Consider the following 11,571-nt stretch of genomic DNA (forward strand, 5'->3'; position numbering starts at 1 on the left):
AGGGTGAATGATTTGATTGATACTGGAGATGGAAGAATTCACATGAGGGGAGAGACGGGGGAGGTGAGCAGGGGAGGAGGATAATCCAAAACAATGCACGTATAAAAATGCACAGAAGGAACTTGCCCCTTTCTGTATGCTCATTTTAAAAGTAAATAAAAAGACATGTCTTCAAGTTTAGCCTTTGCAAACACTGGCATGTTGTAGTCTTCTGAAGGGCAGGCAGACACCGGTTCATTTGTAGCTTTGAAATCTTCTGAGACAACAGACAGTCATGAAGAACTTGCTATTGAGTGGCAAGTAGGTATCACGTTTGGGAAGCCCCCAGGAAGGGGGATGGTAATGGTTAATTTCATCTTAATAGAACTTGGGGGTCCACAGTCTAAAAACAGGGTGGATAAAAGAGCTGTGTTCTTGATAATAAAGAGGCTGGAGTCTCCAAGGCCAAAAGGGAGGGATAAGAAAGATCATAATATTTCTTTGAAAGTAGCAGACCCAACAGCCTCCATGCCCCGTCTCCATGTCAATGGCAAGCACAGCTTCTCAGGTATAGGGGTGTGAACTGTTATTTTTAGAACAGGGTCGGATTTGGAGTGGAGCACAGTGATAGATAGTTCTAGTACTGGAGGCCAGAGAGGTGGGCTGCAGAGGGCTCTAGGGGACAAGGAAAGGAAGAGTGGGTCTGCGCTTTTCCACACAGGTAAGACTGTGGATCATGGCAAACCATGTGTATTCTTATAGTAAGTATTTTGTGGGCATGGATGCTTCGCCTACACATGTCTGTACACCACATGCATGCCTGGGGCTCAGTTTAGGTAGCCTCTCCTGTTTTCACCTGTGCCCATGAAAATGAAACATTGGCTTATTGCATGTCTCCTTGCTGGCTTTTCTAAGGTAGCTCTCATAGTTCTCTGGCCAGCTAGTGACACTTGTTTAATATGCAAAAGATAAATGAAGAGATAACTTTTATATCCCAAACTCATGTTTAGTTAATATGTAAATTATGAAACTGTACAATGGTTGATTTCAAACACAAATAAATGGTATCTTTTTGTTAGCTTCTAACTTTTTATATCTTCAAATTAGATTTCAAAGGTGTGTTTAAAAATACTTTGATTATTACCCTTTTCATAAAAACCTTCTGACACTTGCATTCACTACTACAAGTAGTCTGAAACTCAGAGATGATTTCTAAACAGTTGACAAACAGATGAACAAAATCATGAGTCTTTGGAAGTGACACTCATCTTTGCTGGGTGCAGTGGTCCATATCTATATCCCCAGCTATTTGGAAAGCTGAGGCAAGAGGATTCTAAGTTGGAAGCCAGTCTGCGCTACAGAGTGAAGCCCCATCTCCAGATATAAAAAAAGCCACCTAACATTGTAATAGCTGTTAAGCAAGTGTCTTTGTTGTCTCTGAGATACTTCAGTTTATACCTGAGACTCTCTTTCCCAATGGCCTGAAGGATGCTAGAAACCACAGCTCTTCAAATATCAGTCAACAATCCCTTTGTTGCTGAAAAACGGAAGTAAGCCATTTCAACACAATCAACACACTCTCCAAAAGTTCTATGTTGGAAGCACCTACCAAAAGCTGTCCAGCGAAGCAAACAAAGAGGATGAAGGTGAGGGAGAGAAACGCAGCTCCAAAGGAGAAGCCAAGGATGGACGTTCTACCGGGAAACAAAAAGCAACAGGTTAGCGTGGAGGTCGTGTCTGTCACTCCGGAAAGCAACAGCAACAACACTTTCCACTTAGTTAGGATGTGACTAAACGAGACTTCAACCATTAGTATGTATGTATGTATGAATGCATGTATGCATGCATATATGTATGTATGCATGAATGTATGTGTGAATGCATGCATGCATGCATGCATGTATGTATGCATGTGTGTATGTATACACATAAATATGTGTATTGTTTATGCTCTGTTTATCCATTGCATCTCCTGAGTGGCCTCTTTCCTGCTCCCGGTGCCCCAGAAGCTACTGTTTCTATGGCTGCCACCATGACCACCTTGAGCATCTCACCCTACATCCTACTGGTGTCTTGGGGACACGGAGTCTCCAGTCTCCTCCATACCTTCCACCCAGATTCAACTTTATTCCACATAGACACTGTTAGGTGTCTCCCAAATTTCTTTCAGGATTTCACTGGGCAGGGCATGCACATGTGTGATGGAGTCAACCAACATGTGGAGCATCCTGCGATCACATGAAAAGCATGTCCAGTTAAATCTGCCCAGACAGCTGTCAGGCTCACATGGGAGAATGTACGTCAGGGCTGTGGAGAAAGCTTGGTGGAGAAAAGCACCTCCTTGTAAGGACAAAGACTAGAGTTTTCATCCTCAGCACCCGGTAATAAACCAGGTGGGTGTGGAAGCCATGTTCCTAGCACTCAGAAGGGAGAGATAGTGGATCCCCGGGACAAATTGGCTCATTGGGCTACCTGCATCAGTGAGCATCAGGTTCAAAGCAGAGATTCCTTCACAGTGAATAAAGCAGAGAGTGACAGAAGACACCCAGTGTTACCATCTGACCCTCATATGCACACACACATGCATGTGCCCACAGGTGAGGTCATCCACACACATGTGAGCACACACACTCATACGATACACAAATCCACACAAGAGAAGGAAGTTCACGTATGTCTGAGTGGTACTTTCAATAACTAAAGAATTCACAGTCTTAACTATGCTATTTAATACCATGCTTGAAGAGTTCAGCACTAAGAGAGGGGGCAAAAACGCCATGAACAATTGCAGATGAAATTCAAATGGAACACCCATAAAAGGTCAGATGTAATCTGAGGCCACCGTGGAAGCTGGTGCCAATGCAATTGGCTAGAAATAGAGCAGAAACAGATAAAAGCAGCTCTGAAGAGAAGAGAACCCTCCAGATGGCAAGGAAGGGAATATAAGAACCAGATACAAATGAGTAAGTACTGGTGTGGGAGAACTGTCTGTATTCTGTCAATCATATTTTAAATAAATGCTGATTGGCCAGGCAGGAAGTATAGGCAGATCAACCAGACAGGAAGTAGAGGCAGGGCAATGAAAACAGGAGAATGCTGGGAAGGAGAAAGCCCATTCCTCCACAGTCTAGCCTAGACCACCGAAGAAGCAGGATGTGACCTACCCCGCTGAGAAAGGTACCGAACCATGTGGCTAACATAGACAAGAATAATGGGCTAATATAAGTTATAAGAGTTAATAAGAAGCCTGAGCTAATGGGCCAATCAGTTTATAACTTAGGTAGACTTCTGTGTGATTCTTTGGGACCTTGCTGGCTGTGGGAACTGGGCAGGAAAGAAACACCAACAAGCCTGCTCCTCATGTTACAAAGTACAACTGCAATCACCCTGCAAGAACACTCCCTGAGCCCCAGGAAGAGCAACGGAACAAGCAGTTAATGTACTGAGCAACACCTAAAGCCCTCACGATGGGGCACAACCTTTCAATCCACTGTCTCACACACCTATGCTATTTCAAGAGATGATTATGGGGACCAACAAGTGCTGTAATCTTCAGTTCAAACCGACACTTGGGCATTGAGTAAGGGTGCTTTAAAAGAAGATCCTTATAAGTTGGTGTATGTGTATCCAATCTAGATTGTTGACTGGCATCATGGCCCATATCAAGCTTCTATTACACAAAAAACTTGCATAAAGATCAGAAGGGCAAAGCTAAACCACTAGAGGTCAGGCAGTGGTGGCACACACCTTTAATCCCAGGATTTGAGAGACAGAAGCAGACAGATCTCTGTGAGTTCAAGGCCACCCTGGGCTATACAAGATTAATGAAGAAACAAATCCCTGTGGTGGTTGCTCACACCTTTAATATGTATGTATGTATGTATGTATGTATGTATGTATGTATGTATGTATGTTTGTATCCCTATTGGATCCTGTGAAATTGGAGTTATGGATGGTTGTGTGCTACCATGTTGTTCCTGGGAACTTGGATCCTCGGCAAGTGCAATAAGTGATCTTAACCACTGAGCAATCTTCAGCCACAATGAAATTATATTTTTGACTAAGATCTGTTTTTATTCATCAGCATTTATAATTCTGCTGTGTCTGTTGGTTCTGTTTCTTGAATCACTCTTGATAATGCCACTAGGAAATTTTCTATTTTATTTGGATTTTGAAATTTAAAAATTCCATGTAACATCTACAGTATGATTCTTACACCTAAGGCGCAGGGATCATTGCGGCAAAGAGGGTGTCAAGATTGTTAGAACCAGATTAATGGGAAGTTTGCTGTGAGATTGCTTTCCTAGAAATGTCAGAAAGACCACATCCAAGAAGTCTCATCAACATGGATACCTACACAAGACCCGAACAACAATACTACCAGCCGACATGCTAACAGAAAGAAAAGCTCATGGGTTCTCAACGCTAGACAATGGGGGAGGGCTGAGAGGCAGAGAAACGGTCTTCCCCAGGTTATCCAATATCACACGGTCAACCAAGATCATATACATGCAGATAACATTATATGGGTTGAGCAGGTTTTTATGTATTTAGGAATATATCTATAGGCACAACAGCAATTAAAGAAAAAGAAGCCATGACTTTGACTGAGAATGAGGGGGAATGCACAGGAGGAGATGGAGGAAGAAAATGGTAGAAGGAAAATCATGTAATTATAATTTAAAAAATAAACACAAAAATCCTAGGTAATATTTTCCTATAATTCAATAATTCACATATTTAGAATAATTTATTCTTATGTTTATTTTTTTCTAAAATCTGGATGAGTCTTGAACCCACATATCTTGCCAAACTCAAAATTGAGTTTTTGTTTCAGTATTAAAACTATGATTTATGTTAATTTTTTACATTTTTAGCTTCCAATTCAACTTAAAATAACTTTTTTGAAACTTATACTGTTTGTTTTTTAAGTGTTATTTATAACAAATATTTTATATTTTCTAATAAATGCATTTAAGAAAGGTCATAAATATTCCAACAACTATTCTTTTAATTAAATCCTATAGCTTTTGATCTATAGCTACTCATAGTTACTCTTCCCTGTAAAATTTATAATTTCAATTTCCATCTCCTTATAATATGAGAATAATTAAAAACACGATTATCAGATTGTGCAGACTGGCTATTTTTGGTTGGCCCTCGTTATCTCTAATTTCATTATATCGGAACAGAAACTGAAGCTTCTGTTTTTCCCATTATGATAATTTATTTTTGCTCTGTGTGTGATAAATATGTCACATTTCTACTATGTCTTATGCATTTTAAAAATGCTATGTATTTTACTTATTGTTGGTAATGAAGTGTGTTAGCTAAAACTCCGAGAGAGCCTGAGGGTCAGACTTGCACGGGACTGGCAAATGTTAGAGTATGATAGTATTTTCCTCTAAGACTCTGGACCTTCCAACACTTTCTTCTTGTCTTTCAAAGAGACACTGGAGTACACAGGAAGTTATGATTGCTAATTCTCTTGGAGATTCCATCATAAAACTCAAGGCTCCAAGGGAGGGAAGTGAAACACAGTCTCACACAGCTGTCACCTGTGAACCACAAGGAACCACAAGGACCTCAGGGTGCAGCAGTAGTATAGCACTGCAACACCAGGAGCTACACCCATCACGGCTCACCAGTAGGACTGCCCAAGCATGAGCTGAAGACCGGGGAAAACGTGTCTCAGCCCTCCACAATCAACACGCTAATGTGAACCAGGGAAAACGTGTCTCAGCCCTCCACGAAGGCAACCGGAAAATAAAGCCGTTCATTTGAATTCGATCATGCCTAGAATTTATATTATTGCAGCTTCCTCTTCTGTGGTCTGCTTCCTGGAACAGTCCTTTGCCTTCTTTGTCCTGCATTTGCCATACCAATGCTGATCTCCAGGACACAGTGCCATGTGACCTTGGATTTGTATCCTTGGGCTTCTAGGCTCATTTTAAAGGTGGGATGTTTTTATCCATGCACATTTATAAAATGTGTTAATACTTGAGAAATTCTTTCCTCTTGTTTTCTTAAAATGTTTGTTGAGAGTCACATAAAAACATTTGGGTGTAGACTTTCTCTTGTAGGAATATTTTTAAAGCAAATTTAAGTAAATCAATAGATAAAAAATACAAATCAGTAGATACAAAAAATAAGGGATACTTATTTTATCTTATAAAATATTTTCAGTCTCAGGAAATAACAAAATTCCTAATGTATTCAGGTGGTATCTGTAAGTACACAGTGAGTTACTTTCTCCCTCACTGTTTGAGAGCTTTGTGTTAATCTCCTCTGCATTTATTTCCTTTTATCAGTCTTGCCACTGGCTTAGGAATTTTTTAAACCATTTTTTAAAGCCAAGTTTTTGTTTCATTAATTTTTTTCTTAATTATTTTCTATTTTATTGACTTCAAAAAATACTATTTATTTTCCTTTACTTGTTTGAGTCTCTTCCTGCCTCCCTAAACAGGAAACAGTTAAATCATTAGACGTTTTCCTCCGCTCTAATGCAAACATTTTTATTCTAAATATTAATAAGATTCATATATTCTGGACAAATATGACAAAAATAATAGAGTTCATAAAACTCCATTATTTAATGCACCATAGTACACCGCAGTGCACAAAGATTTACTTGAAAAGGAGCTTAGGAGCACTTAAATTATACAGTAAGGCAAATATAGTAAGATAAATAGACTTGAGAATTCAATGCATAACTATGTCTAATATTTTTGATAGTATCACATCAGTCTTGTCTGTGAGAAATACATTATCGGTATCCATGTGTGCTCTGCTGCACAACGGCCACAAAACTAGCAACACACAGTACAGCTCTCTGCATTCCAAAGACTTGGGTGCTGAATATTAGTGTGGACTGGCCACCTCTACCTTTGAAAGTCTATCTAGGGTCTGATGTGTACATAGTATGTTTTACATAGGATTCATTGTATTTTATAAACACACTTGTGCCCTTTATAGAAAAGCGATTAATTAAACTGTATGTGAAAATTCTTTGTATAGAACTGTTTCTTGAATTTTCTTTGTGTCCATAAATTTTTTAAAAAAATATTATTCATTTGTTTATTTAATTTATTCATTTTATACCCTGACCACAGTTTCTCCTCCCTCCTCTTCTTCAGTCCCTTAATGCTTTAAATTCATAATCTCTACCCTTCATCTACTTTATTTGACATATTTCACATATTTTAATATATGTTACTCTTTAAACATTTGAAATTTTCTCTTATGATTTCCCAGTGGACTTGTGATTTATTCAGAGGCAAATAGCCTAGGATAAGAACACGCAGGGATATTTTAGATATTTAGATACTGTTGGTTATTTATTATTTGATTTTGGTATTTCTATATATCAGACTCCAAGATTTTAACTTTTTATAACTCATTTCAATCCTTTTCAGACCCTTTGATGGCTTTTCTGAGTTTGTATAATTTATTTATTTATCGATATTTCATGTAAAGTTGGAGAAAATGTGTTTGTAGTTTGATTTAGTGTTCCATAAAACCATTACCAGGAAGCTGACAATTGCACTCCAATACCCACCCTTCTTTGTAGAGAAAGGGGTAGACCAAAGATTCTAACCAAAGATTCAATGCAAGCTGCCATGGGAGGAAAACAATCAATTTTCCTCTCTAGTTTGAAAGTCTACAGTCACAATAATGACCAACCTTGCAAGATACCTTCAATTTTACAATAGTGGCAGATTCATCTCTGGGGTAACCAGTAGATAGCTGTCTAGTTAGACTTAAGGTCCACTCAATGGGAGGGAATTCATGTCTAGTACTGAAACCGAGCCAGCTTCCAGTTTGCTGGAGAGGTCACAGACCCTATTGCAGAACCTATTAAATTCTTTTAGCAGGAAACCTTGTCTCAGATGTCATTTCTATTTATGTAGACATTTGTCTCTGCTAAGGTTATTAGGGTACTGAATGCTTGTGGGGATGTGAGCAGATTGCCAGAATGGAGTTAGTCTCCAACCACAAGACGTTCCTCACCAGAGCCTGTCCATGCCGCCACCCTGAGAACAGATGTCTGCTTTCTAAAACCCTTTGAGATGAATTCCTGTTGTTTACAAACTATGAATTCAATGGTCCTCTGTAATAGAAGACACCAGGGAACAAGAAATACCACGCGTCAGGGCAGTGGTTGGTCCAAAGCTCTTAATTACTACCATTTATTCAGCTCGTTCTTCCAAAAGCATGCCCTGGCCCATGAAGTGTACCAAGATGTTTGTGCAACTTAATCAATTCCAATTAACATTCTTGTTGCAAAACTGTTTCTTTTAAACACATGCGTATAATTGATTTATATACTTACTGAAAAGTATGTTTGACTCTTCCTTCCCATGAAGCAAGAGAAATTACACCCTTTAGTGATGATGTTTGACTTTGCCACTTTAATCAGTTATATTGTTACATTCATGGAAATTTCAGGCTGATTGGAGACAAGTCCTTTCCCCTTCTATGATTTTGCCTTCATGAAATACAGGTGGCCCTAACAGAGACGGAGTCGGTCATCTGGGGGCAGAATAACTCAGCAGAAGCATATTCCCTCAGCGCCTACAAGTCATCCTTATTATAAGCCACTTCACTGGATAAACATGGACGCCTTTCTCTGGAACTTCTCTCAAGGTGATAAGACACGGGCCTCCTTTTCCTCACCACCTGACGTATCCCCCCAGGAAGACTATCCCACCTCTATTCAGAACTTCTGAATGACACTCATCAAGGGCAATAGTGGAGGGGACAGATGACAAGTCCCCATGAAACAACTGGAACTCTCCTGTAGAAGTAAATGGAACAGCTTCAAAAGGGAAGGGACTTCAGCAGCACCCAAGAGCACAGAAGAGGTGGAAGTTCAGGACAGGGAAAGGAATTCACATTGTCTTTGCCCCAGATGCCAGCTCGCGGGTGATTAGACTCAGCTTTGAGGTCTTCACACCACGTGAAGGTCCTCAAGTGTGGGAGAGAGAAAAAGGAGTGCTGTTGGCTTGCAAAGTTTCCCTTCACGGCTATCATACAGACCGAAGGTTTGAATTTCCCAACACAGTTTATGCCATGGAAAGCACACATGCTTCCTCACTGGCTAACTCCCTTTCATGGATGCTAACCCTTTCTCGAGACTTAACGTCTACCCCAGAAATTAATTTTCCAGATTGTATTTCAATGTAACTTCTTCCAGGATTCCAAAGCTCACAGACTTCCTTCCTTCCCACAACACAGGCACCTGGTGTCTAATACAAGCGCACATCCTTGGTGTGAAAAATGAGCCCTGCTACCCACATTTTTTTTCCTCAAATCTGTCCCTTCCACGGATGCTTTCCTTCTGTAGAATGGTAGGGTATTCTAGCTTCTCAACCGAAGCGCACTAACAGAACTCTGATAATTTTCGCATCCACAAAATAGCCCTCTGATAATTGTCATATCTAATGAAGCAGCAAGAACCATCTGCATGGCTCTTTTATAATGCAGCTCAGAACGGGACCATTTTTATCCCATTCACGCAAACCACCACATCTTACTCGATCATGTTTCTTTCCTGCTCCAGGAAAGCAAACACATCAACCCAAAACACATCCAGCTCATGACCTCTGGTTCAAATCCTCCACAGTGTCTTGAAGCACTGGGCAAGAGCAACATAGCTCTGACGGTGGGCGTCACCATAAGCTGCTGAGACACTGTTTCTCTTAGCTCATCACATGCCTGCTTTCCTGAAGCGTGCTCCAGCTTCTGACTTCCCATCAAAGCAAACAGCCTCTACTGTCGTTACTCCCCATTGCGGATGCCAAAGAAATCAAGTCTACTTCTACTGGGTGTGAGTGATGCTATTTCCAGATTGTTGTCTTTTGTTTTCCTCTCTTGAGATAATTCTAAGAAATGGCCCTTTGAAGAAACTATTAAAGAATTACTGAAAATATATCTTTAAATGAGTAAGGAAATTGACAGAGTCTAAGTAGAAATAATCATTCTGATGTTGCAATTTTGCTATAAAATTATCTTAAGTGAAGTATCATTATTGTTAGCTTAGCTTAGGATAATGAAACACAAGATATCTAACTAAACATTATTAGAAAAACTTACCCTTGCTTCAATAATTTTGACAATGCTTGGTTTAATATAATCATTGAATCTGAAAGATAATTTGAATAAAATAGTTGAAACGTGCAAAAATGCTCTCTGTGTTTGAATATTATTTGGTCTTAAAATAAGTGTGTATTTGAGGTAAAATTATACGTATACAGTGCAGGCAGAGCAACCCTGCACAGAGGAGTCAGTTGATAATTTAATTAATTCTACGCAAATCCTGAAACTAGAGCCAGGTTTCAAAATTTTGGCTGGGTAAAGAAGGTTCCAGAACCTCCTTCTGGAAAATGACCATATCCAATTAAAAATCCCGTTAGTCATTCATTAGCTCACCCACTCATCCTAATCATTGCTTGCCTTTTTTGATTTAGAAAAGATTTAGCAGAAATAAGAAGGTGAACCCAAAGAAAAACATATAGTCATCCTCCTGAATATTAACCTTCCTCAGGCGATGAAAGGAGACAGAGACAGAGACCCACATTGGAGCACCAGACTGAAATCCCAAGGTCCAAATCAGGAGCAGAAGGAGAGAGAGCACGAGCAAGGAACTCAGGACCGCGAGGGGTACACCCACATTCTGAGACAACAGGGATGTTCTATCGGGAACTCACCAAGGCCAGCTGGCCTGGGTCTGAAAAAGCATGGGATAAAACCGGACTCGCTGAACATAGTGGACAATGAGGACTACTGAGAACTCAAGAACAATGGCACTGGGTTTTGATCCTACTGTATGTTCTGGCTTTGTGGGAGCCTAGGCAGTTTGCATGCTCAACTTACTAGACCTGGATGGAGGTGGGTGGTCCTTGGACTTCCCACAGGTCAAGGAACCCTGAGGGAGGGGGACTTGATTGGGGGAGGGGAAGGGAAATGGAGGCGGTGGCGGGGAGGAGGCAGAAATCTTTAATAAATAAATAAATAAATAAATTAAAAAAAGAAAAGATTTAGCAGGTAGTAGACATACCTGCTTTGATTTCTAATTTACCCCATACCTATTATTATCAAAATACCACACCATGTCCCATGTTTGTACAATTATCACTTAAAATACAAAAACTACAAATACACAGCTATCCACGCATATGAGAGGGAGTGCTGATGAAGAAGCAAGCTTACTCTAACACGACGAAGTCAGAAAAGAAGCCAGGGCACGCCAAGCAAAAGGGAGATGCACGAATTTTAGTGAAAATGCTTCATACAGCACAACAAATTATTCTTCACAGAGATTAGATAAGAAATAAAATTATTAGGCACAAGAATGGCATCAAACTCTGAGGGTCAGTGAAGCCTGACAGACCCAAGGGAACCCGGGGCTGGCGCAGTCTATTTAGTCTGAGATTTAACATCTACCACAGTAAGTGATGTGTCCAGGAATTTGATTCATTGTGAGCTGGAATTGAGATATGGTTTAGGGAGCTCAGGGGCCGTGAGGCTTTGTACCACCAGCGAGTAGAAAGCAGGTCTGGAAATCTTTTTATTTATTTATTTATTTATTTA

The 11,571-nt window shown here is 40.0% G+C and overlaps 1 protein-coding gene across 1 annotated transcript in view; it reads right to left on the minus strand.

Moving 5' to 3' along the window:
• The window catches only part of Adcy2 (adenylate cyclase 2), a 337,098-nt gene that overhangs the window by 56,923 nt on the left and 268,604 nt on the right, over positions 1-11,571 (minus strand). Inside the window, exon 16 of the mRNA XM_005356692.2 lies at positions 1,589-1,673. Coding sequence (XP_005356749.2) covers positions 1,589-1,673 — 85 coding nt within the window. The remainder of the gene's footprint in view (positions 1-1,588; positions 1,674-11,571) is intronic.

The sequence above is a fragment of the Microtus ochrogaster genome, chromosome 19 (assembly GCF_000317375.1).
Source record: "Microtus ochrogaster isolate Prairie Vole_2 chromosome 19, MicOch1.0, whole genome shotgun sequence".
Taxonomy (NCBI): domain Eukaryota; kingdom Metazoa; phylum Chordata; class Mammalia; order Rodentia; family Cricetidae; genus Microtus; species Microtus ochrogaster.